Genomic DNA, 27793 nt, shown 5'->3' on the forward strand with positions numbered 1-27793 from the left:
GTCTCCTGAGACAGGGAGACACCCCCACCTCCTGCCCAGGCAGCAGAGCTAACAGAGGAGATGCACCCATTGGTAGGTAAAATCTTTCTCCACATCTTAGACGTCTAGAACAAACGACATTGCTAGAGTCAGGACAGATGCTTTGAAGCTCCATTTTGAACTCTTGAAGTTAAGACTATGCCCACATTTCCTACAAATACACCCAAGAGAACCCTTTTCAATTTGGTCTCCACTCCTTCTTCCCCACAAAATATGGACAGTGCTTATTAAGATGACAAGGGAAAAAACCCCACAAAAAATCTACAGAAGAAGGGATTCATTTTCTTAGACTAATTGCAGCAAAGTTGGCTCAGCTGAGATGCAGAGGTATTGGAGGTGAGTGGGGCTGCAGGAGGGGTCTAGGAAATAAACTGAAAAGCTTCCTCCTCAAAAATAAATTATACAGGGAAGAGCAAAGGGGAGGAGACACATTTTCTTCACTAGCCCTACCCTATTATAAAAGTTAGTCGAGTTACATATTTCATCCTCTTAGGCTCTATACATACAGCATGTTTATTCCTTTTCCTTCCTGTTTTCTTCCTCTCCCATTGAAAGTCAAGCAAAACAACAAGAAAACCAAACTGAGGGTTTGAGGTGGTAGAACACTACCTCAAATCTTCATTTTAGAATATCAGGACTTCAAGGTTTCCAGACGTGTCCCTCTTCTCTCATACCCAAGTTCCAAGATCTCAGTTAACAAATCTAACATGCCAAGGGGGCCAATTCCAGGTAATCAGTGGATCTGAATTCCTGTCTATAACTCTCGCCCTTAGCGCCTCTAATGGGGGAAACTGCCTGGGGTAGAGTGTTCAGGAGCAGGCAGGACAGAACCACTTGCATCTCACCAAGATGGCCACCAGCTAATCCACTTTCAACCAAGAAGGTTCTGTGTGGGAATTTCCAAGGTCTAGTGTACTATTATTTATGTGAACAAGGTCATCTTAGGTCAAACCTCAAACAAAGGCAGCAGGCATAATTTCACAGAATCAAATCCAAACCTCGAAATCCTTTAACCTCGTGCCCAACAGGAATTCTCCCAAGCCCTTGGGTTCCCCTGGCAGAATTGTCTTGGAGATATGATACACTGCTCTAGAGAACCATGGAAAGAGCAGGATAAGTCTTATGGGCTGAATTGTGTTCCTCCCAAATTCATGTGTTGAAGCTTTAACCCCCAGCACCTCAGAATGTGACTGTATTGGGAGTCAGGGCCTTTACAGAGGTGATTAAGTTAAAGTGAGGCCGTTAGGGTGGGCCCGAATCCAGTCTGACTGGTGTCATCATAAGAAGAGGAAAGAGGAAGACCAGGGACGCATGAGTGCACAGAGAAAAGATCACGTGTGGCATAGAGAGAAGGCACCGTCTAGGACCCAAGCAGAAAAGCCTTAGAAGAAATCACCACGCAGTCACCTTGATCACGGACTTCAAGCCTCCAGAACTGTGGGAAAATAAATCTCTGTTGTTTAGCCACGTAGTCTGTGGTATTTTGTTACGGCAGCCTTCGCAAACGAGTGCAAGGAGGGCCTCCCCCCTGGGCGCAGCCACTCACCCTGTAGTAGTCAGTGCTGTACACGTCCCGGGACATCCCGAAGTCCCCGATCTTCACCAGGAGGTTCTCGCCGACCAGGCAGTTGCGAGTGGCCAGGTCTCGGTGCACGAAGTGCTGGGACGCCAGGTAGACCATGCCCGCGGCGATCTGCTGGGCGATGTGCAGCATCTGCGACTGGGTCAGCTCCGCCGGCGGGCTCCCCTCGGCCATGAGCACGGCGTCAGGTCCATGCGCCCTGCGGAGGACGCAGAAGGTTTGCTGGGGCCTCAGCTCTGCCTCGGGGGGCCCTTTGTCCCCCATCAGCGCCTGGTGCTGAAAGGCGCTGCCTGACCTCGCATAAAGAGGAGGGAAAGACGCTTCACCACAGGGGTACCTCTACAGCCTCAGGAGTGCCCGGGCTTCGCTTTCCACAGTCTAGAATTGCCAGGGCCTTGTGGGCCCAAATGATGCCCCCTCAACACACGAGTTTATGTTTTAGGGGCTCGGGAACCATGCTGGGGTCAGGCACCCGCAAGAGCCCCTGACCCTGAGAAGCAGTGGGCGACTGAAGCAAAAAACAAAAACGCGAAACAAAACAGAACATGGAGGGAGAGTGTCACTCTCCTAGAGGGCAAGTCACAGCCCCCAGTGGGAGCCCCCCTCCCCGCAGCCACATGCTGCAGCAGAGCAACCCCACCCAGCCAGTCCCTCCAGAGTGCCCCCACCAGCGCCAGAGCTGGGCAGCCATGGTCTCCTGCACTGCACCTGCTCTGCTGCCGGGCATGGTTTCTAAGCAGCCCTCCTCTCCCTGCAGCCCAAACCAGCACAATCTCAGGGCATCCTCAGCCTGAACATTCATTCCTGGTGAAAAATTCCATCTCCCTCTGCCCTACAGACCCCACCCCCCACCCCCCTCCCCGACTCCACCACCCTCTAGCTTAACACATACCCTGGCCACCACATAGGAGGAGTCTTTGAATAATAACACATTTTTTCTATCACTGGGGCAAGTTTTATTCTTTATGCTATGAAAGGGCGGGAAGTATGATATTTTATATCTTCTTTTTTTTCTGTCTTATACACCCGGCCTTTCCCCAGCTGTGTGACAAATGAAGGCATCTAAACACTGGCATGTGCTTCAGGGAGGGACAGGTCTGAGTTTTGGGATGCCTCCACCAGCGCTGGCAGTCCCCACTCTGGGATCCTGCCAAGACTGGTGTCACTGCCACTGACTGCCTGAGGGGGCGCTGCAGAGCAAGGAGGAAAGGCGTCCTTAGCCGGGAGACTGGACTACGGGGCAGGGGGCAGAGGTTGGGGGGCGGGGGCGTGTCAAAGAGCTTCTCCTCCGGAAAGCAAATAAGGAAGAAGATCCCCTTCAGGACAGTTTGAAGCACTTAACATAAATATAGAGGATTTTAACACCATTTTAAAGTGGGTGACCCCAACCTGCAGAGTTCCAGAACTGTATGAGTATTTGAAAAGGAGAGAGCCAGAATTATCCAAGAACACCCAGCTCTTTCCCCCTCCGCCACCCGCCAGTCCCGCTCAGTTGAGCTTTCTCAAGGTGCAGGTATACCCCTTGCGTCATGGCCACAGCCCACGGTGATCTCCCAAACAGGCTGTCACCAGATCTTTCCTTCCTGTACTGTCAGAGAGCAAGCACTGGACCAGGAGGTGGGGAATTTTCCAGCACCATAATCTGGGGAAGCCTTTCAATTTTTCCAGTCTGTAATTCCCCATTAGTCAAAAATATAAAGGAATATTATGCTAGGTGATCACTTAGGTCCCTTCTATCTCTAAATATCTGGATTTAACGGTTCCTAGGCAGGAAGGAGCTGCCTGTTTTTGCACAAGGCAAGCCCTAACACATTTTACCTCGCAAACCCCAGCCCCTGATGCTTCTTGCCACTGAGGAACAGTCCTGGGAAACACCTTGGGCTCTTTTCAGCTCAGATCTCCTGCTGGAGGTGAGAAGGCTTGTGGAGCAGTGGTCAAGAATCTGGGTAGGTATAGAACTGAATTTGAACCCTGTCCTAACACACTAGCTGTGACCTCAGGTGAGCTACAGAGGTCACCTCCCTGGGCCTGTCTCCACATTCTGCGAAATGGGGGTACTAACTATGCCTTCCTGAGCTCATTGATGTGAGCCTGTACGTTGTGGCCTTTCATCCGAAAGCCAGAGAGAAAGCCTTTGCAAACAAGGTCCTCTTTAAAGAAGAAATTGAAAGGGAACACGAAAACACAACTTATCCCTGGGCGTTTCTTTTTTCAACTGTTTTGTGACAGGCTCTTAGGGCTGGCCCTTCCGACCTCACTAAGGTTGCTCAAGCCCAACCCTTCCCAGCACTAAGGGGGCAGGAGAAAGTGAGAATGTTTTCACTCGTCATAGGAGACAAAGCTCTTACTGTGACCTCAACACCAGGAGAGGGACCTGGGGGAGCGTATAAGCTGTGAGAAATCCCGAAATACTCAGAGACCCTAGGCTGGATGAAATCTTCATAGATTTAGTACAAAGAGTGAAATAAGTTGTTGATTTGCCACAGCCTTATTTCAGCCCCCAAAATCTAGACTCTGTGCATTGCAAAGACTCCAGGGAAGAGGAAAAGTCAGAGGCCAGTACAAAAAGGCCACCTCTGCACAAAACTCCATCCTCTAGCCTTATGCTCTGAGGGCACTAGAAAGCCGGCGGCCCTCCACTGCCTTCTGCACTTGGGGTTATCATGTGTGGGGTGGGGCAGGCTCCTGCATTTTTAACCAGCCGATTCTCCTGCTTGCTTCTGGGTATTTGAACAAGGTTCCTTTTAATGGGAGAAGCCTCTGGATGCTTTTCTTGAGCAGAAAATCCTGCTGTAAAAAGAGGGCAGGCAAGTCTTCTAAACAAGTTCTTGAGAAGAGTATAAATAAGTTAACATAGCAGCCCTCTGCTTCACTCCCGGGTTACCCTCCAGCTCTTGGAAATAAAAACATGTTTCACCTCTTTTAGGAGAACATGTCATAAGAGGGGAGAAAGTACCGTCAGCAGCCTGGCCTGAGGAGCAGAGAGGTTCAGTGGCTTCTGCCAGGGAGGCTGCTCGCCCTTGCTCAGCTTGTTCTCTTCCAGTGTGGGTCACAGCTGGCACTCAGCCACGCTGTTCTGGCTCTGGAATTTCAGCGCACACTACGTTCCCTCTGACTTTTTAACAGCCACCTCAAGAGGAAGCAGTGCAGTGGTTAAGACTACAGGTTTTGCGGCCAGGGGCTGTGGGTTTGAATCTCACCTCTGTTGCTCACTAGCTGTGTGACTCAGTTTCTTCAACTGTAGAATGGGAACAATGGTAATAAGAGTTTATTGAGTTCATACAAGTTAAAATATTTAAAATGCTCAATAAATTGAAAGGTTCAAGAAATATTAGCTGTTATTGCTTGAAAAGGCATTATCTATCTTCCCCTCATTGGAAGGAATTCAGGAGAGATTCTAAGAGGAAAAACTGCAGTCTCCTTGAAAGCAGAGACCATGTTTTACTCCTCATTTCCCAGCCAACCCAGCATAGGGCTTGGCCATATTGGTACTCAAGGTATGACTTCTGGATAAATAGAAGGTTTGGAAGATAATTGCAGACATCTGTCTCTACAGGGCAGTGCCAATGACACTTGGGCACATGTTCATGGCAATCTAAAGGCTGGGTTCCCTTCCAGAAAGAGAGGACAGCACATTATTGGGCCTGAGAACCTGATTCTTGGCATGGAAAACCTCTTGTTCCCAGAGTTCAGCAGATTCTGAAATTGAGCAGTTTCCAATATCTCCATGCCCTGTGCAAGATGCCAGGGGAGAACCAGGTGCCCGCTCCTTCAGAAGGAGGAAGGAGAGCTAGGGAGAGGTTGACAGAGCCCAACGAGAAAGAATTAACACACACACACCCACATGTGCGCGCGCTTCCGTGCATGTGCGTAGTCTGAACACACAAGCATTTAATCACATCCAGGTGAGTACATTTGGATTTACAGTGCTACGGTTTTGGAAACCATTTGTAGTTAGAGAAGTAGCCTAGAGGATGGGAATAAGGAAAAAATGTTTCTCCTATAAGCAGCTAGACCTCAATCAAATTCAGCTTCTTTTCCTCCTTTTACATTAGATCTGACAACACAACGTGCAGAAGCTACCATCTCCCACTCTCCTATCACCTGCAAGAAAAACTTTGCTGACATTGGATAACGCATTATTAGGATGAGTGTCTCCGGACACCGTGAATTGGCTATGTATTCCTAATCGCACCTGGCATTCCCTCACCCACACAATCAAAGGCAAAGCAGAGAACAAGGACCCATGCCAGCAAAGGAGAACTAAATTACACGTATATGCATGAAGCTAGAGACGGTGAACGTGATCGACGCGGTACAAATCATGTGATGACATTTCGAAACACAGCAGTACGCTCTCCACCTTCCACTGTCTCTCAGCGATTATTACTTAAATTGCACACTTTCTGAATCTTCCAGTGGCTGTGTGAAGCTACTGGCGCTGATTTCTGTGGAAAGCCCTCTTCCGTGGCTGCAGAAACTGGAGGAGGACAGAGAGGTCTAGGTGTTGCCAGAACCTGAAAGGTATAACTTCCCAGGATTGTGGATGCCTCAACCAAAATCAAGAGGAAATGTGGCAGGGAAGAAGGGTTGTGGGGACATCTGTCGATTACCTCCCATCACAACAGTCCTAACACTGGTCCTTGATGTGGATATTATTACACCCCTTTTACAAGTAAGGAAACTGAGGCCAGCAAGAGCAGGTGCAAACTGATCACCTGCTCCAACATCTTTCCTGTTTCTCCTAAATTACACTACCCACCAAGATATCACAAGCAGCACATTTGCTAATCTTTCAAAGGTGTAAGGTAACTCTATTTTAAAGAAAACGGCATGTTAGAGCCAGACACAACTTAGAGAGGATCTAACTCAGACCCACATGAGCGTGGAGGTGACCGAGGTGAAGTGGGCTGCAGACCCACCTCAGGGGCATAGCAGCTGATGCAGAATAGAGAGGAGAACTCGGTCTCCTGGCCCTCACTGCTGGGACCAGTTACTCTTAACCATCACGATCTTAAGCGTGTGACTTCGATTCGTGCCTTTGTTTAATGCAGGTACAAGCATCACTGGGTTTCCTTCCCCAAGGAGTTTCTGATCAGTGTGTTTCCTCTCTCCCTTGGTAGATGCAGGATGAGAACATTCACTGTGGGCCCTGACAGGGTGACCACCAGCTCTCTTTGTCTTAGCAAACTCAGCCCTCCTTGTGATTTCTCTGACTGAGGCAGCTGGTTTCCTAGTAGAAATCATTACGAGCAGAATTCAAGCTTATACTTTTTGAAAACTTCCTATTGGCTCCTATGCTAAAAGCTTTGTATCCTTATTCTAATTCAATCCTCATGCCTAACCTGCTGGCTCAATACTATCACCAGAACCTCTAAGAGACTTGCCCAAGGTCACTCAGCTATTAAATAGAGTTGACATTCAACTTCAGCTGTGTCTGGAGGCTAAACATCCTGCCTGTATCATTTTACTGCAATGTCTTTTATTCTGCAATTCAGCCCCTTGTTTCAAAGGAACTTTATCTTTCCTCCCGGATGGATTATCTCCCCCTAAGTCATCTCTCACTCTATCTATCTTGTGGCTCCTCCCTGGCCCCTGTCCCCACCACCAAGGTGAGAACTCACTGCTGAACTAAAACCCATTTAGGCCCACGCTGGAAAACCAAGAGATGCAAACTCTATGTAATAACCCAATGACTCCCGTTTTATAGTTAACATTTCCCCCGCCTTGCCTTGCTTTTCTCTAATGACTCCACTTGTCACAAAGCCCCTCAAGTTGAAGCTGTGCATCTTTTCACGACCTCAGGGTCTCAGTAATTGCCACAATCCTGAGTCTTTAGGGGCCCCACCAAATGCTGTTTTACCTCCTTCCTTCTAGACCTTTTGCTCTTTGGATTCTGTTCTCTTCACTAGATCCTCTGATTTATGGATGTCCTGGTTCTTCTTTCTGTTCTCAGAATAAAGTCCAAACATGACCCTTCCAGCCTTGGCTCCTCCTAGCTCCTTGTCTACCTCGCCTCCCCTTCTGCTGTCTGAAACTCCAGACCCTCCACTCTTTCCTGACCAAACCTGTCATGTGACACCTTGGTGCCCTAGCTTTTACTGTTTTCTTCACTTGAATAATGTTCTTCTCTTATCCACCTTGCAAATTCCTACAGATTCTCTAAGGCCCATCTCAGGTGCACACGTCACATGCCGCTTAACAAATACTCAATAAATACGGGTGGAATTGAGCTGAATCACTAGCATCACATATGCAGAGTTAGTTGATTAAGGAAAAGAGCAGTGCTGTGGCCTCTGTTTCTTTCTCTGCGGCATGTGTTGGCGCCATCACCAGGACAGCCTGTTCCACAGAAAGGCCCAGGGGTCCCTTGACCCTTCCCAGGAGCTCCTGTCCTCACCCTCAGGCTGTGTGGACCATGCAGGCCTGCTCCCTCCTCGAGCCCGCCTCCCTCCTCGTCCTCCCCCTGTACCTGAGGAACTTGTTGAGGTCCCCGTGCTTCATGTACTCGAAGACCATGATGAGCGGGTCGCCCTCCACGCAGACGCCGTAGAACTTCACGATGTGCTCGTGCTGGAGGTTGGTCAGCAGCTCGGCCTCGCGGTGGAAGTCCTTGCGTGCGTTGTCGCTGGCATCCTTCAGTGTCTGGGGATGGGGGCAGAGAGGGAGAAAACCAACACCTCTTAAACCCAGGACGTCAAAGGGAAGGTTACGTTGAGAAGGAATTACTTCAGGGGTCTCAGGTTCCTAGATGGGAAGGAAATTCATTTCATTTATTACACAAAAGATTGGAAAATGGCCTAATTCCTGAGGAAATAATATTTGTATTAATAATTGAGGAAAAGTCCCTTATGGACATGCAAAGCTTTGCAGTTTATGAAGCGCTTTCACAGATGTTCTCTCATTAAGTGACAGACGAGCTTTTTAGAGTCTTCTTCCCTTTTAGCACTCGTCTGGATCCAGTTAGCACCACAGACTTCTCTCCTATTTTGATGTCTGTTGTACTTTCTAGGATGGTATGTGCAGCTCACCTCTGTTCAAGTCACCTTTTAGAAACTATATAATGGAAATATTCAGTAGAAAGAAGAGCACAGTGAACTCTCATGTACCCATCTTCCAGCTTCGACAGTGATCATTTTGCTGGCTTTATTATGTAACTCTCTAAAAAGCCTTCTTTAACTTGTCCCCCCACACACCGCTGGCTCATGAAACATCCTGCCCAGTGAGCTGCAAGAAGGCCAATCATGCCACCAAGATACGATACCCAGGATCACACCAGCCAGGCTGTGGGGCCTCTAGTTCCCTGCTCAGACCACTCTGCCTCCACTGTGTCAGAGCAGGGCAAAGCGGGCATTTGTTGATGTCACACACATGTGCAGAGCTCCTGTCCTGTGCCAGTCACTGAGTAGGAGCTGTGGTGGCATCAAGAAGACGCTGACACAATCCTGGCTTCAGGCACTTACAGGCAGATAGGAAGATATGTCGCATATACAATTAACTATAATTCAAACTCAAAACAGAACGTCCTTAATGACCTGGCTTCCCTGCGTCTCTGTCCAGCTTGATATCTTGACGGGCCTCTCTTGAAACCTCTGAAGTACCTGCAGCTGCCCAAGTGACCCTGGGCCCCGCCTCCCTGCCCTGCACATGTTTGTCCCTCTGCCTGGAATACTGACTCGGGTGTGGTCACTGGTGTTGGAGGCTGAATAATACCCCCCAAAATTTCCACATCCCAGTCACTGGAACCTATGACTATGTTACCTTACATGGCAAAAGGGACTTTGCAAGTGTGATTAAGTTAAGGATCTTGATGTGAGAGATTATTCTGGATTATCGGTGTGGGCCCAATGTCATCATAAATAAGGGTCTTTATCAGAGAGTGGCAGGAGGATCAAGGGAGAGAAGACGTAAGGGTAGAAGCAGAGGTCAGAGAGGAGAGAAGATGCTATGCTGCTGGCTTTGAAGATGGAAGAAGGGGCCATGAGCCAAGGAATGTGGGTGGCCTCTAAAAGCTGGAAAAGGCAAGGCAATGTTTTTCACCCTAGAACCTCCAAAAGGAGCCAGTCCTGTGGACATCTTGACTTTAGCTTAGTAAAACTGATTGTGGGTGTCTGATGACTGGAACTGTGAGAGAAATAATTTGTGCTGTTTTAAGCAATGAGTTTGTAGTAATTTGTTACAGCAGCCAGAGGAAACTAATATACCTGGCTAACGCCTAGCAGTCCTCTAAGACTGGGCTTTCTGAGAAGTGTTCCCTGACCCCCTTGTTGCTGTCACATCCCCTCTGTCCCCCAGGCTAGGTTGGATGGCCCTCCTAGGAACACCTCATACTTACCTCTATCATATTGCCAGCCACAAGACATTCTAATTGCATATTTACTTGTTTGTCTCTGGTATAGACAGTGAGCTTCTTGACCCAGGGACTGTGCCTTCCACCTCTGCATTGTCAGCACTGGACACAGCACCAGGCACATGGCAGGTATTCAAGAGATGTTTGTGGAATGAAGGATAAAGGCCACAAGAAGCAAACATTGAGAGAAAAGAGGAATTTAGAGAGGGTGCCGTTGCTTCAGTTGAGGGGTGAGGAGGAGGGAAGCCCAGAGGACCCCTCCAGGTAGAGGCAGCATGTGGGTATGTGAATCCCTTCTCCAAGGAGACTGCAATCAGTCATTATCAAAGTTAGACAGCAAATGTGAACATCCATCTTCACTTAAACTGGTCGTTGGAACAGAATGAAAGTACAGTCATCCATCAGATGTGCACTGAGTATAAGACCAACACTGTGTCCAGTATCAAAGAACACTGCCAGGTCCCTGAGGTCATTTTGTAGCTTGCTGCTTTGACTCTGTTCTTGCTGTGGGGATACTTCTGACCTGGACAACTTATAGACCTCAGGATGTGTCACAGGTCAAGTTCCTGGGGAGCAGACTCTGAGATGGAGATTGGTAGGTGAGACATTTATTAGAGCATGCTCTCAGTATTAATACCTATGGGAGGGGTCGGGCAAAGGGTGAAGATGATGGTGCAGTCCAACAGAGCCTCAGCTGCCCTACAGGATGACCCTTCAGACTTGTCTTGAGTTGGCCCAAGGGGGCTGAGCCTTTGAAGTTCCTTATCAATCAGTCATCAGATGGTGGACACCCCAGGAAGGGAATGTGACCTTGAGTGGACTTGCTAAACCCTCATAGGGAGCTGGCAGCTGAGGACTGTCTGTTGCAGCTTTCCCAGCAACTAGGGGAGCAAGTCTTTCGTTCTCAAGGGGGCCAGGTGGTTCATCATCAAGCCCACCTCAGGATGAAATTTCGGTGTGCAGTTTACCACGCCCAGGGCTGCCCTCCACACAGAAGGGCACCACTGGATATGCAGGGCCTGTTTCATATCAGCGACAAGGAAACATTATGATGGCAGAGGCAGCAGCAAGATCCCAAAGTATTTTTTTTTTTTCGAGGAAGATTGACCCTGAGCTAACATCTGTTGCCAATCTTCCTCTTTTTTTCTTTTTTCTCGCCAAAGCCGCAGCACATAGTTCTATATCCTAGTTGTAGGTCCTTCTAGTTCTTCTATGTGGGACGCCACCTCAGCATGGCTTGATGAGCAGTGAGTAGGTCAGCGCTCAGGATCCCAACCGGTGAACCCCGGGCCACCGAAGCGGAATGTGCGAACTTAACCGCTACGCCACTGGGCTGGGCCCCCAAAATCTTTTCTGCTACAATCATCACAGGATCTAGCATTTTCACTAACTGCCTTTAGCATTTGAAGCCTTGTCCCCAGTGGTGACCTGACCCAAAGAGACAGAAATTATAGGTGTAGTTTTCTTTAGGCAGTTGCTTCTTACAGCAGATAGTGGAGATACCATTTGAGCAAAGGGTCTGGTGATGGAGTTCCCCATTCTCACTTTAGTACTTCGTTTTTCAGAGAAGTGTCTTTAAAATCACCATCAGTTCTGCTTTGAAAAGTGAGCAGATGTGGGTCAGCAAGTGCTCAGACAGGCTGTAAAGCTTTGACAGGGCCGTTGCCATGGAAATCGCACATTTCTTCATTTAATAGCAAAATGAACAGTGGCCAAGAACCTGGGGTCTGGGGCTCTGCTCCCTTAAAGCTCTGGAAACTGGGCTTGTACCCATCCAAACTAAACTCCTTCATCTGTGATGCACAGGGAGGAGTGAAGTGCTTGTCTTGACGATTTGTTTAGGTTGGTTTTATCCGTTGGCATGCTTTTAGCTGTTTTTAAATCCAACCACTGTTTTGCTTTGTTGAACTTCCAAGTAGAAAAAGAGCAGATGAGGCAAGGACACGGGCATGGAGGAGGTGGAAGTCGTCATCAGCTGGGTCCTTCCTCTGGCTCACGGAGCAAAACACACCTATCCGAGCACTTCTCACACTTGGACTTACATTATGGTTTTGAGTTCATGTCTGTCTCCACTACTTCCTTTGACAGTAGAAGTGTGTTGAGTTCACCTGTTTATCACTGGCTGCCTAACGCAGCGTCAGGCAACTAAAAGAACTCCTGTCTTGTGAGGTTTGTGGAAACTAGAGATAAAAGAGCACTGGAAAGGAATGAAAAGTGAGTGTTCATCTGGAAGGGTGGAACATGGGCCCAAGTAAGGAAGAGAAATGAAGAAGGACGAGGAAGAGAAAGCAGGTGGGAGAATGCAGTGTTGACGGGGAGGACTTCCCAATGCCATCTCTCCTGGAAAGCTGGCCCAAACATTTGTGTTCTCCTTCCAGTCAAAGGGCAAATCCTCACAATGTTGGTACTCAAGTGGAAGGAGTTCTAGCTTAGAATCAAAAGATCTGGGTTCAAATTCTAGCTCTGCTCTGGACTTCGCTAAACTCTAATTTTCTCCTCTGGAGAGTGAGGGTAACAATATCAACTACTTCACAGGGTCACGGGGAGGATTGGCTGAGATACTGTAAGTTGGGATGCTTCCCAGAGTCCCTGGTAGATGGTGAAATGTGGGTGATTTGAATTCAAAACCACACCCAAGCCTGCATTCGGTTTGCTCACACAGGATCCAGGAAAGCCAAAAGATGCATGGATAAGGCACAGAGGGAGTCCCAAGACACAAGGGTAATAATGCTCCTGAGGCTGCCACCGGCTCCCTCCTGAAAGCCCTTGAACTGTGCAATGTTTTCTCGGCGATTCAGTCTCTTTATTCAGAAGTTGCTCAGAGTTGCTGGGACAGCTTATCGCTAGGGCCTCAGCCTGTCTCTAACAGTGAGTTGAAGAAGGTGACTTTGGCTTTAGGTCGTTATCACAGAGCATGAACACATTTTGAATGTAACCTTTCTTCTCAAGTTTTAGCCATGTAGTGTTGATTCAAGAATGCTTGATCGTGTGTGTGTGTGTGTGTGTGATAGAGAGAGAGAGAGAGAATGTCAGGCAGCAGGGTAGAGACGTAGAGTGGGAGCAAACACAAGATTTTCTTTTGGGGGAGCACCAAACTGAAAGAGTTAACAAGAATCTAATATTTCCATTTCTCAAAGGTAAAATACTATGGGGGCTGGCCTGGTGGCCTAGTGGTTAAGTTCGCGTGCTCCGCTTCAGCAGCCTGGGGTTCGTAAGTTCGGATCCTGGGTGTGGATCTACATACCGCTCATCAAGCCATGCTGCGGCAATGTCCCATATAAAAAGTAGGGGAAGATGGGCACAGATGTTAGCTCAGGGACAATCTTCTTCAGCAAAAAGAGGAAGGCTGGCAACAGATGTTAGCTCAGGACCAACCTTCCTCACCAAAAAAAATAAAATAAAACAAAACACTATGGGAAGAGACCTCACTCTTAGTGAAATGTCCAAAGCTGTGCTTCAGTAACATTTTTGGACTGAAGAAAGATTTCTCTACTCATGGGACAAATGCATCTCATAAACCTCGCCCCTTCCCATGTGCCCATCCATTTTTGCATGTTGGATGCTTTTTCTAAATTATGATTCAATTCTATTTTAATAGATTCAGAAAATATGGTGGTAACGAGTTGGGCAAAATCATCTTTTGAATTTGGCACTCGAAGGACAGAGTTTTTCTAAGGGTGGAACCACAGCCAGACAGTAATCAGAAGCTGGAAAAATCCTGCTACCAACCCCATTTATAAAAATCATCTCTGTTTTAGTACCATGGCTGATTGTAATTTTACTCAATTAAGGGAGGCTTGGCTGGTTCCCTGAGTCCCTTGGCAATGGACATGAGGTGGCAGCTTCCCTCACTGACAATTCTCTCCACTTAAATTTCATTTTGACAGGCCTATTTGCCCAATCATTGAGCATTGCCATTTTCTTACTCCTAGTGTTTGCTTTGTAGCTTCATTTGTTCTTATTCTTGGTGAATTTCCTGACATTCTAAGGTTGCCGTCCTTTCTGAAGTCATTCTCAAGGGAGAGGTCTCATCCTGAGCTACAGTGCATCACTGCCTGGAGTACACGCTGATTCAGAGTTGGAAGAATGGAATAACATGAAGTAAACTTCAGCACAGAACTGAGAAATTACTGAAGGTAAAATAGAAGTCAGGAAAAAAAAAAAAGGAAAACTAACATTCGTCTGAAATGTTTCAGCAAGATATTAAGGCTAACAGGAAGCTAGTAGGAGAGGCAAGAGAGCTTATTTGAAATCATTGGTGAGACTGGATGTTGTAGGACATGACAAATGATCATGCATTGCAAAGTAGGGGTGGTTTAGGAGACACAAAGTAACACAGAGATTGTGTCCTTTTTTTTGTACTGATCTCATATACTTCTCTCTTATTTTTCAGAGATCATAGAAACAGAGTTAAGGTGAAAGGTAACAAAAAGAGATTATTATGGTAAGCCCAATGCCCACCACTGTGCTTAAAACATAGAGGGCAATGAGTAAACTCCCATACAAGGCAACCAAGATGCATGAAGATGTTCATCAACATTCCTGAGGTCCTCTGGGTCAGGATCATTGGGTCAAGACCTATTGCTAAAGGAGACTGTTTATTCTTCTGATACCTTCCAGACCTGCACTGTCCCATATGATAGCTGACAGGGACTATGTGGCAGGTGATCATTTGAAATATGGCTTATCCAAATTGAGATGTGCTGTAAGTATAAAATACACACCAGATTTTGAAAACTTGGTATGACTAAAATATCTCATCAATATCTTTACATTAATAATACGTTGAAATATTTTAGATATGTTGAATTAAGTAAAATATATTAATAAAATTAGGTTCATCAGTTTCTTTTTACTTTTTTAATGTGCATACTAGGAAATCTTAAAACGTGGCTTACATTTGTGGCTCATGTTATACTTCTATTGGATAGAATTGTTCTATAAAAGCCAACTCAGTAGGCTACTAATGGGTCAAACTGCTTCTTGGGAATATGGAAAACAATGCTAAATTGAAATAGAATTAAGGCAGAATTAGAATAGAATAGAATTAATTAATAGAATTAACCTTCTTATAAGATTCTTACAGGCAATGATTAGTATTTAGAGTAAGGCGTAGCCACGGTGCTGTATGATTCTTCTAACTTGTAGAGACTTCTCTAAAGAAAGATAGAGGAAATTTCTATCAAATTCTTACAAAAGTGAACTTTGGTGTATTTTGATAAATTCAGAGATGGGAAGAATTTGATAGAAATAAGACCTTAGAAACTAAGGAAGGTGCAATAGATGGCTCCCCAACATTCCTACAAATGTAAAAACAAATTAAATAATTGTATTAAAATAACTATTACAAACACTCAGATAGTACTAGAAACCAACTCACTATATTCTAGAAACCAACACTCTGTGTATATCAACTCAATCATATGTAACTGGCCTTTGAAAGGACTTTAATTATGTACGAAGTGACAGCCTTAAATACAAGATTCATTGCCAGAGTGTTGATTGCTGCTATCTCTATTTTCACAGCCATGCTGACTCTTATGGTTCAGAATCTAACAAGGTGACCATTCAGTGGAAAACATGAGGCTAAGTTCTAATTCACATACTTTAAAATACTCGCAATAATTTTGGGGATAAAATTGATGGTTTATGTGTACATATTACATCAAGTTGCATATTACGAATGCTGTCTTTGGAAGACAGAAGACTAATTCATAGCAATTGTCATATTAGAGAAATATTAACTCAAAAGAGTGACTCAGAAGTTAGCCTCCAATATGGACAACTGCATATATTTACAGTCTTTAAATATGCCAGCATACAATTGTCTGAGACAATTTCACTAGATATAAAGGAACTAGACTGATGGATCGTGGTAGACTGTGACTCAGTTGCGAGTTGGGCTATCATGTTAAAGTCAATTAAAAAGCAATACATCTACCACAATGAATACAATGTTCCAGAGACACAGAGGTATGTTATTAATCCTCCAGCTATGTTTGGTACCAGATGAGTCCTCACTAGAGTGAAATGCACTGTTTTGGTTTTAGCATTTCTAAAAAGATGTGGATAAATTGGAGAAAAGCCAGGAAAGAGGGTTAACAAGACAAATTAATGAGACAAAAAACAGATCTCCAATCAAAAGTTAAAGTTACTGGGAAAGGGACATTGATGGAGCAACTTAATAACTGGGGCCCACCTGACTCATGTACAGGAGGGGTCTTATAAGGAAAATGTTGCTTTCCATCCTACAGCATACATGAGCACATACATGTGCACACATACACATACACTTGCATGCACACACATGGAAAGAATGCACTTATACTAAAGACCAATAGAAATCTGTTAAGCAAAGTCTGGACAATAAAGATGATTATGCCTTTTAACAAGCCACTATTAAAAGCTTACAATTTCTGTTCCTAGAGACTTATAAAGATGGAATTGATAGCACTTCCTGCTACATTATGTCCTGTTAAGGTATACAAACTATTATTTTAGGGCAACACTGACAAATGTTCTCTTAAGTACACTAATCTTGTCATCATCCATTTCCATTTTGTGGGAACAAGGATTTTACTTCCCAGTGTAAATGGAGAAGTGGGGAGGAAGCACAGGAGGGAAGAATGGGAGAGAGACTTCACAATTAATCAAGATGGGAGCACTGATATGATCACTGTCGTAAAAAGGAGAGAAAGAAAATAGTCATCTGTCTTAGAAATAAACTTGCCTGGGTAGAGCACTTGAATCAATGAACTCCTGATGCTCTTTCGTAGCTCTGAATTGCCTCACTGTTCCAGAATTAGAGAATGAGCCTTCCTTCTAGAGCCCTTATCTTGCCCTTACACATATTCTGAGACAACTGGCTCCAGCTGCTCCTTTCCCATAGGTGGCCTCATGTGTGCCACGTGACCGCCTCAGATGATTGGACCACAGGTAGGTGGCCAGCCACGAAGACTGAGTGGAGTAACTGGACTCATGGTATTTTCCTTCTAGAGGAATCTGAATGTGAGTAACAGAGCCCGTGTGAGTAGCAGTTGGCACACGGTAGGAAGCAGCAGAGACCAGAGACAGCTGCACAGCATTAGTAGGGAAGCCTAGAGGACAATCCCTGATGTCTCCTGCTGAGAGGATAAAGAACAGACAGTCATAGGGCTACCTCAGATTCTGAGTGGGCTTTTAAATCCCAACTGCTCCAGTCACAGAGAGGCCTAGCTGTCCTGCAGTTCCTACCTGAGTTGGTCATCTTTCATTTTTCCTGTCAGATCTCTTTACCCCTTCTTCTGGCGATATATCATTTCTAATATTCTTTTGGGAAACCAATGCTTCCCCACATTCAGCCCACGTGTATTGGGTAGAGTTGACCTCATCTTCCATTTCCAGGGATATGTATGTGACCTAGGCCTGGATAATCAGTATATTCATTCCTTGGCGAGAGGCCCAGGTGATACAACTCAAGACAAGTCAGTAGGAGTCAGCCCTCAGGCTTTTGAATAACTGTTGGGAAAGAGGAGCTCTCTTTTAGGTTGCTAGGAGGGCAGGCTTTAAGGCCAGAGCCATTGCTGCCAAGTCTTTACCACAGTGTGGGGAGAACCTGCTTAAGATGCAGTCAATATAGAGGAAAGCAGAGCCAAGAGATGGAGAGAGAGAATTGTTGATTCCCTGGATCTAGCAGTGCCTGAAACTAGGAAACCAGTAGCAAGGTTTCCCAGGAGCTTGAGCAAATAAATTCCCTTTTCTGCTCAAACTAGCTTGAGTTGCATTTCCAATGAACATTATACTGCTCTTCTTATCAAGCTGGTTATGACGTTTTGCTTGTATTCCCCTGAGGCCAAAGCACTCACTCCAGAATCCAGTTTTCCTTATTTCCACTTGTTCTCTTGAATTACATTTCTACTTGGGAAAACATGCAAGTGTCCCTCATGCTTACATACAAATAGGCACAACTAACACACTCCTTTGTATTACGTGGTAAGTGGCATTGTGTTGAATTTCCTCTGTTTGTTTTACCAGGACACATGTAAAATTCAATACATGAAAATGTAGTGCACAGTGGGCAGGGGACTGATGAAGGGGGCCTGAGCTTTAGTCCTAGGTGTGACATTAAGTGACCTCGTTCAAGCTATGTGACTTTCGGTGGGTCATTTATCTTCTCTGGGTTCCTGTTTCCTCACTGGCAAAATGTGGGAGTTAAGCTAAAGAATATCAATAATAGCTCTATATATCTGCATAGTGATTCAATCACTTCTAAAATGATTTCTCATTAGATTACTTTATCCTATATATATTATCTTTACAGTTCCTCTCAGCTATAAAATTCTATGACTATCAATAGCTCATCAAATCATTTTCTTACCTAGAAACGCCAACTGCCAACTCTTTACTTCTTCAAAAGGCTATTATTTCTATGGTCCATCCATCCATCCATCCATCCACCCATCATCCATTCATCTACCCATCTGTCCATCTATCCATCCCTTCATTCATTCAGCAAGCATTTAATGCATGCTACCACATGTTGGGCAATGTGCTAAAAAGCATGGTTCCTTCCCTTGAGAATATGCCACTCTAATGGAGGGGACAGACATTCACGCCATTGATTAAATAAGCCCACAAATACATATATAATTAACAATCTTGACAAATGCTATAAAGGACAAGTATAAATGCCTTAATAGCATATAATAGAGAAGTCTGACCTAGACTGGGGAGGAGGCAAGGGGAGGTCTCCCCAGAGAGGAGCTACTTGAACGGAGAGCTGATGGATTAGTGGAAGTTGCATGGAACAAGGGGCTGGGCAGTTGGCCTCCAGACACGTGAACAGCAACAATGTGTTGGATATTACTTTGGGGCTGCCTCATGGTAAGGTGCCAGAGGGTTTATCAGTCAACGCTTCCAAAACCCTTGGTGAAGAAAATCATCACTATTTCCTCTGTTAACAAAAAGATATTCAGAAACATGAAAAGCAAAAGTCCTAAGTTGGACCCAGAAGAAAGCATCTGCTGAACTCAGATTTCACCATTTCTCATTTCGCCAATTCTTCCTGGGCAGGACGTCTAACTCACTTTAACTTACACCTCTAGGAAGTCACTTGACTTCCCTGGGTCTCGGTTTTCTCATCTATAAAACATGAGACTTGGGTTGTATGTCTGATTTCTAAGGTCTCTCTTGTATTCAGCATTTTATGTTTCTAGAAATACACCTGAGTTAGTGGAGAAGGGGAGGAGGGGCCACGAATCCTACAAAGCACACTTGTGGCTATATTTAAAAAACAAAAATCAGCGCGCATTCATAGTACAAGGCAATGTTGTAGGAACTGTAGCTATTGAAATGCAGGTTGGATAGAGCCAAAAATAGTGAATGCATCCACAGCTAATGCAGAAAAACTGCGATGAAGCAGTTTCCTTGGCAATTGAGTTACTTAAAGGTAAAGTAACTCATTTTGATCAAAGACTGGTTTCTCTGCTTCCTATCCTCTCTATGGATTCTTCAGTTGTAATTCAGTGTAAAGGGAAAAAATGGTTGACAAATCCACTACACTAAAAAACAAAGGTCATCCAAAAATATCAAGAAAAGGGCAATCTGGTTGGATCCAGACAAGCGGATACTCTACTGGGAGAGGCATGCTCACCCCCCATGCGCCCTTGAGTGCCCTGCACATGCCTTAGGACCACTTCCATCTTAAACCATTCCTGTGGCTCCCTCAAGCTCTTAAATCATTTGGGGCAAGCGACACCAGAAATTACAGGAACCTGACATCTGTCAGTCTGAATGCAAAGCCTTGGGTTTCAAACCAGTCACCTCCTTCTAAAAAAGGGAAAAGGACAATGGCTGCTATTTCTTAGCATGCATAATCAATGCTGCAGGGGTTGCTAGGCAACGAGCAGAAAGACTGTCAAACATCCCTGGTTGCCTCCAGTGGAAGAAGAGCAGCCCAGCAGCCACTCCAGAGAGGTGACATTGTGTACAGGCCCTGGAAGCTGGAAGCCATATTTAGTTTGTCTCATTCCTTAAAAAATCCCTTTATTGTGGTCAGGACTGAACCATAAACATTTCCTTCCAAGGCAATCAGCCCACAGCCCTAACAATGAGCAGGACAGACTGGTCGGAGTCAGTACTGTGAAAGGTCCTCATGTTATTCTGAGCCAATTCATCCTGGAGCCCAGGGAAGATCTGACTGTTTCCTTACGTGGCTACAGCTTCTGGATCCCAGAGAGTTAAATGGGCATCCTCTCTGAAGCTTGTAATCATTCTAGCAAACATAAGCAAAGCCTCTGATTTCAACAAGAATGCACATTCAAGGTCATGGAGATAAGTCTTCTTGGGTGTGTCACCTTGAAGTTGGAATGGCTTTTTAAGCTGTAGGCATTTTGTCCTCCTTATTTGAGATAATGGTTTCATTTGAATTTCAACAAGAAGGAGATCAGCATAGAGAAGGGGTCAGGGTTTGATAAAGGAGTAAATACTTCACTTCTTTTTAGCAGCATTGATTAAAGAGCAAACACTCATCATTAATGACTATAGGTCATTAATTTCCAAACACTTATTTGGCAAAACCAGGAGGTGATGAGAACAAGGTCCTGGGTCTGGGTCAGAGGCGGGATTAGGCCTATGATTGGGATTTAAACCAGAGAGAAGCCTCACCAATGGCAGTGATGGCCGATACCCCCAGAGGGAGCACACCGTGGTGGGCAGGACAACTGGCTAATTGCTGTTGCTGGCTAATCCCTCATCATTACTAGCCCAAACCCTGAAGTCCTCTCTTGGCATGTGTTTGGAAGGAAATGGAATGTACGGGTTGAGGGTGCCCTAGATTTAGCTACACAATACCCTTTCCTTAAGGGCATTGCAGGAAGCACAGAGAAGTAGGCACAGAATAAGTAATGATACTAAGATGAAAGGCTACACCCCCTGAGAAATTTTTTGGATCCATCTCTGTATCTGGCTGAGGTCTCTCAGCAATTCCTACACTGTCGCTTAGGATTCTCTAATCTTCCAGGAATTTCTCACATTCAAAGATTCCCACTTTGTGACCCCATGGAGAGAACGCAGAGTCTGAAGACCTGTAAGTCAGGGCCTCCGGGACGGCCTCCCAAGAGCAGTGGGAGACACAGGCCCAGAACACGAATCCGTGGTCTTCAGTCTCCTTGTCTCTAATGCAGGGCCAGATTAGGATCAGATGTTCCCTAAGCTTCTTCCAGCTCTAATATTTTATCAATCTATGAATCTGCAAAAATAGAGGCACCTTTTGATCCCATTTATTCAAAGGGAGAAAAAAAAAGCAGCAGAAGAAAGCAAAGACTGCAGATATAACGCTGCCAAATGTTCTGAACATTTTATGCTTAAAAAAAATAACAAACTTTTTAAGTAAGTGAAAGAAAAGAGGAAGCGATAGCAACAGCAGGCATTAACCATCCCGGAGTGGCTGCAGGATCCTTCCTTTGCCCTTTAAGCACATGACCTCACATCTCTCTGGCATCTCCTTTCTTCTCTGCTCTCCTCTGCCTCACTCCCCCCTCCATTCACCTATCTTAGTGAGATGATGTTTATTTGACAGATATTACATTTCTCATCCCTAGAAAGACCCGTCCTTTATTCACTCCAAAGGGCAGCTTTTAGAAGCTTTTGCTGACAGCATCTGTGCCGCTTGTGTTAGTTACCTTCGCTGGTATGGAGAGCAAATGTACTTTCATTTGGATGAACTTTAACAGAAACTGTGTTTAGTCTGTAGGATGGGCCAGTTCAAGAATAATTTAGTCTCTCTCTTCAGTTACCCATTATGTGTATACTGAAGTATCTTAACGCTAATTACAACAGCAATGGAATATACATCTGATTTTAAAAAATGAAAAGTTGTCCTGGTTATAACTAGTAAACAAACGCCATTCCTACAAATATTATGTGTTGGACAGAAACAAAAAGCGAAACTCAATCATCTTACATTAAGCCAAGAAGTTACATTTTATTACATTAGCCACGTCCATATTCATTTGTCATTTAACTCATTTTATAAATAGTATACCTCCTTTAAGTGTTTTATATATATTATCCAACACTTTGGTGAGTTGCTGTTTTTTAAAAAATTTTGACAATGCATTTATGAAAGATCTGCTAAAGTCTTTTGTGCTATTTTTGTTCATTTTTGTGTTTAGAGAGCTCAGTGGAAATTTTATCCCCTTCAATAATGTTTATCTTACTGAAGATCAAGTCTCCTTTTTGGGTTTATGGGGAAATGGCTAGGAGGAAGGACTATCAGACTTCTTTATTTTAGTAAAAGCTTGTGTCTCCTAGGATGGTGGAATCCACAAGAGATGCCCTCCACCCTAGGATGGAATAATGCCTGCTCTCTATAAAATCCTGGAGCCTTGGAGACATTTTGGAGTGAGAAGGTAAGGTATAACAGAAGATCTCGGTGGAGCAGAGGCTGAGAGGGGAAGTGAACTCCACAGTCTCCCTCCAGAAGCTCGAACACGAGACGAGCTCCAGATGAGCTTAGCACAAGGACGGAGAGATCCCAGGAGACAGGCTGAGTCTCCAGGATTTAGCTGGTTGAATTCTGTTTGACCCCACTGACCTCCATCTAGAATTTAGTTAGCATTGAGTAGCTCAGAGCTATTCACAGCCTGCAGACTGGTAAGTTGCCCTGAGAAGAACCTCTGACAGTTGGATGTGTCTCCAATATCCTTTCCACTGTCCATTTAGTTACAGAAATTTGGACACATCCACCAATGCAGATGTAATTTGCTCCTGAATTGGCCACTAAAATAAAATAAAGTAACACTTCCACACATTAGTGTGACCATGGATAATGAGACATTCTGGAGTGTTCTCTTACCTTCACTGCCACCAAGATCTTGTCCTGCTCAGGACAGAGGTTATAGCATTCAGCTAGGAAAACTTTTCCAAAGGCTCCTTCGCCTAGCTCCCTTTTCAGAACAATGTTATGTCGCTTGATGTGCTGAACAACTGTAAAACAAAGACAGAATGGAAATTGGAATGGAAGCACTCGGAGGTTAGGGCAGAGGGGGGTGTCAGGGGCCTGCATCTCGAGCCTGCAGGCCCAGATTCTCTCCTCTGCACACAGTGACCCAAAGGAGAAGCTCAGTATCCATCCTCACAGTCCAGCCCAAATGCCTGGAAGGTGGTTGCATGGGCTTGCTCTCCAGAGCTCAACTAATGTTTTTGATAGAACTAAAGCAGTGACCTAGCCATTGGCTGTGAAATGTCAATAATGAAATTTACAGACTAAGAAAGGGGAGAAATGAGGTAGGAATGGACATTAAGAGCAGGCCTCTTACAAGCGGGATGCTTTGCATATATTGGTTCGTCATGTGTCTAGTGGGAAAAGGCAGAGACATAACCAGGAATCCCTACTTATTTGTTAGGCTGCCTCAGACTCCTGAGGGCAGGCGAGAGGCTCAGAGCACACAAAGGGACAATGCAAGACCTGTGCATTGCCTGTTAAAGTTTTGTCCTCATCCCAGTTTTAGTCTCCTGGTGAGGTGGGCTGGACCATGGTTGAACCTCAGTGACTCCTTTTGTTTAGACCAGAAATGTCTAGACTATGCCAAAAGCTGGCTTCCTTAACTCCTTTCTAAGATCATGCCCTCGTCTTGGCTCTCCAAAGCCAAGAAGAGACAAGAATAGATGCATCTGGGGAAGACAGAATGTTTCTCCCTCTAGTCCAGAGCAGAGCTGGCCCATGTCACTCAGCCATACACTCTCCTGGGGAACGAGGCAGGAGGCAGTCAAGGGGCCTTTGAAGCTCATTAGCTGCGAGGTGGAGCCAGTGGGGAAGCCCAAAAGGAGACTCTGTAGAGGACACAATTGCAGTGCGAGCTTGTGCCTCTTCACCCAGCACATCAAACGTCCAAGCCCTTAGCACAGGGTTCCACCAGGTCACAGCCACCATTCTTTTCTGAGCTACTCATCCGTGGATGGCAGTGTTAAAAAGAGATTGTGGGGCTGGCCTGGTGGCGCAGTGGTTAAGTTTGCATGCTCCGCTTCAGTGGCCCGGGGTTTGCAGGTTCAGATCCCTGGTGTGGACCTATGCACGGCTCATCAAGCCATGCTGTGGCAGGTGTCCCACATATAAGTAGAGGAAGATGGGCACGGATGTTAGCCCAGGGCCAATCTTCCTCAGCAAAAAGAGAAGGATTGGCAACAGATGTTAGCGCAAGGCAATCTTCCTCACCGAAAAAAAAACAAAAAAACAACAGAGAGAGAGAGATTGCAATGCCCTCTAGAGCTTGGAATGTGTGGCCAACAACATTCTCTCATTTCTCTCTCACAACCCTGTGAAACATTCCTCTATGCATTTCACACATGGGGAAACTCAGTCTTCAGGAATTTCAATGATTCACTGTGTGAGAATGGAGGAGTTGAGATTTGAATCCAGGTCTGCCTGAACGCTGAGTCTATGTTTTTTCTTCTACACCACAAAGTTTCTTTTCAGTTGTAAACTGTGTTAAGCATGGCAAGAGAAATAAAAATTTGTAAGGAGTAGAGTAAAAAGTAAAAATAATCTCCCAGCTTCCTCTCTGCTTAGTTCACCTTTCAAAGGCCAATTCAAGTTCTCACTCCCTCAGAGAGGTTTCGAGGACCACAAAGAAAAAGAAATATAAAAGCATATTTCTGCAGTTTAAATAATAATAATAATAAAGTGAATACCCGTGAACCTATCATCCCAATTAAGAAGCAGAGCAGCCCTAGTATGTTTGAAGCACCACTGTGTTCTCTCTTGATGCTATCCTCTTTCTACCCGCTTCCCAGGGATAACTACTATCCTGAGTTTTATGTCAATCATTTTCTTATAGATTTGCTACCAATGACATGTCCCTAATGAGACACTGTTGGGCTTTGCCTGGTTTTGAACCCACGTCAATGGAATTGTGCTGCGTGCATTCTTCCATATCTTGCATCTTTCACTTAACAATGTCCTTGAGATTGAGTTACACAGTGCATGTATTAGTAATTCTTTCATTTTTACTACTTTATAATATTCAGTAGAAGGACTCTACTACCATTTATTTATGCGTTCTCTGTTGATGGAAGTGCTATACAGTTTCTTTTTAGATACAACTTGATATAAAATGCAAGTGGTGATTAAGGTTTTGCTTTAATAGGATTTTTCCCCTGATAATTCATGTGGTTTGGAGCTATGACTGCTTCCATGGGCCTTTGGGAATTCAGGGTGATAAAAATCAAAAGGTCTTTTATGAGCAACAATATTAATGAATACAAGAATGTGTATTAATTTCTCATGCTCCAGTAGCAATGCCTGAATTTAAGAGGAGAGAAATGTGTTCATTAGGTAGAGTGCCCATATGAAGAGACTAATGTAATTCTGGCAGAGAATTAGCTGTCCTATTTAAATCTAATATTTAACTCCACGGCTGTCACATGTTCACTGGGAATTAAATTGCCACGTGATTTACTTTACACTCTAACCAGATCAAGGCAAGTATTTAACTTTTTTTGCATTTGACTTACACTTTTCTTTTTTTTTTCCTTAATATTCCAAGCAATATAAAAAGTTGGTGGGAAATAAGTTTATAAAGCTATGGATAAAACCACAATTTACTGTCTTCAAATCTAAACTTGATGAAACCAGTTTTCTCATGTTGACCTTGAAAGTAGTAAACACATGTTTTAAGGAATGGGCTATTTTGCATTAATTTGCTTTATTAGTTTGGGACATAGTAGATTACAGGAATGGTGGCCTTTTGCCAATGCATTTCCTCTAAACAGAATGAATTTCTCTGTTATAAGACTGGAAGCCCCTTAGCAGCACAGGTAACAATTTTGTCTTTGTGTTTGCATGCCAGACAGAGCCTCACAGGGCTTTGCATACAATTGGTGCTATAGAAGTATTTATTGAAAAATGTGCCAAAAGATAATAAAAACAACAGACAAATACTGTTTAATTATATTATTTCAGTTAACTGACAACAACCCTATTGAGCATGGAGTCAATAAAGCAGCCCACTTCTCCGACGCCAGGAGTGGGAGGACAACTGAAGCGCTCACATCACTGAGCTGAGACTTTCTTCCCCTTCTCCTCCAAAAGAGCATCAGGACTTACCCGGACCTGCCTCATTTCCTGTTTCCTTCAATCCCCTTGGTACCCTCTCGGAGCATCCCTCCTTATCCACCTGCCTTGCAACCCCCATTGCTCTCAGCGTCCCAGGCTGAGCCAGTGCTCATCCCACCACCTCCCTTGCAAACTCTCTCAGGGGGCCCTCTGGGCTCATTCTCTGTCATTCACAAGCTTCCTATATCCTCAACCTTTCCTTAAACATCCCTTTATCTCTTTGACTCAAATAAAACCTTGGCTATACCCTGAGGTAGGAAGAAGGACCTGGCTACTCAATTCCAAAAACTTGGAATAGCAGCAGAGCATTGTCTGATATACTGGAAAGGGAGAGGATGGTGCGGAAAGATGGGGCAGAGTTCCACTCCGCTGGACACAGAGTCACTAGGACTCGGAATCAACTCCATGGCACTAACAACAACAAAAATGTCCTGAGGACATCAAGCCTTTCCCCTGCAGCCCTCTCAAAAGGAAGCCACCCCCGATACTTATCCCTAGGTACTTCAGGGACCCCATGCCTGATTTTTGACCATTACTCCCTCTCTCCTGCTAGAGCCCCACTATCTTAAGGCATCTATCTTAGGGAACCATCAGCCTATACCACTTCTGCCCCCTCACTGCTGACATCTTGTTTACTCCTCCCACCCACTGAGCTCCTGGCTCACACTTTCCCCCTCCACCGTACCATTGTCCTCATTCTCAGGGCCTGAGGCACAGAGAGGTTCAGGAACCTGCCTAAGCTATGGAAACACTGGGCCGCCATTTATCCGCGTCTTTCAATAGTGCAGCTAAGAGGCGGGGCATCCGGAGGTTCCATTTGGCTGTTTGCACGGCATTAAGCTGACTTTTCCTAGGAGCGAGACTTTCTTAATGAAGGAAGCAAAGGCACAGATTGACATTCACAGTCTCCTTATCTCATTGTGGCACTTTGAATATCATTATCTTAAAGGGCCCTGTGAACATGTGGATTCATTTCATACAAAATATCCTAAGTGAAGTGAGTCTAGAGCTTATGATAAATAAGCTCTCGTGTAAACATGTAAAATTTTTACACGCTTCCTTTCTCTGAGGTCAGTCAATTCCCTGTTCTTAACTTTGGAGACTTCAGTAAAATCACCTCAAACCCAACACGAATAACTGATAAAAAAATAAATAAAAGCCCAAACTCCACCATAAACAGTTTCCCAGATTTGGAGGAAAACTAAAAACAACAGTTGATTTTTTAAAAAGTTTCATAGAAAAAGTTTTTATTAAAAATTCACCTTGCCAAAAGAAAGGGAGGTATCAATAAGAAGTGTAGGAAATACACCACCAAACTCGTGGGCTGCACAGACGGATCCATGTATGTTTATATGGTCAAAACAAAGCATGTGATTAGATGATTGTGCAAATAAATCTGCTCTATAGAATCAGGGAGAAATTGATGACCAGCAACAGTAATTGAGATGAGTGGCTGAAGACTGTCTGCACATCTTTGTCATTAATGGAATTTTCTAGAGTGGAAATTTGATGCCCTTGGTGATTTGCTTCATGAGTACCAGAACTGAGTAGATTTCCGGTTTTGTATTAGTATCACACTACAGCCACAGAGAAATGCATTTTGTGACAAAGTAGCTTTGGTAGTTTACAGAGATGCCTGCAGTTTCTGATGGTTTAAATCAAATTCCTGGTATTGATATCTCTCAGAAGTAAATATGCTATATGTACACACAGGCTATAGACAAAGTAT

The 27793-nt window shown here is 44.7% G+C and overlaps 1 protein-coding gene across 3 annotated transcripts in view; it reads right to left on the bottom strand.

Annotated features, from left to right (window-relative positions):
- The window catches only part of NTRK2 (neurotrophic receptor tyrosine kinase 2), a 352156-nt gene that overhangs the window by 68938 nt on the left and 255425 nt on the right, over positions 1–27793 (bottom strand). For all 3 annotated transcript variants that reach the window (XM_087444336.1, XM_004440798.3, XM_087444335.1), the window contains 3 exons: positions 22807–22937; positions 8094–8266; positions 1586–1820 (listed from right to left, as the gene is read on the bottom strand). In XM_087444336.1, coding sequence (XP_087300462.1) covers positions 1586–1820; positions 8094–8266; positions 22807–22937 — 539 coding nt within the window. The remainder of the gene's footprint in view (positions 1–1585; positions 1821–8093; positions 8267–22806; positions 22938–27793) is intronic.

Source organism: Ceratotherium simum, chromosome 20 (genome assembly GCF_057802395.1).
Source record: "Ceratotherium simum simum isolate JZ-2026a chromosome 20, ASM5780239v1, whole genome shotgun sequence".
Taxonomy (NCBI): Eukaryota; Metazoa; Chordata; class Mammalia; order Perissodactyla; family Rhinocerotidae; genus Ceratotherium; species Ceratotherium simum.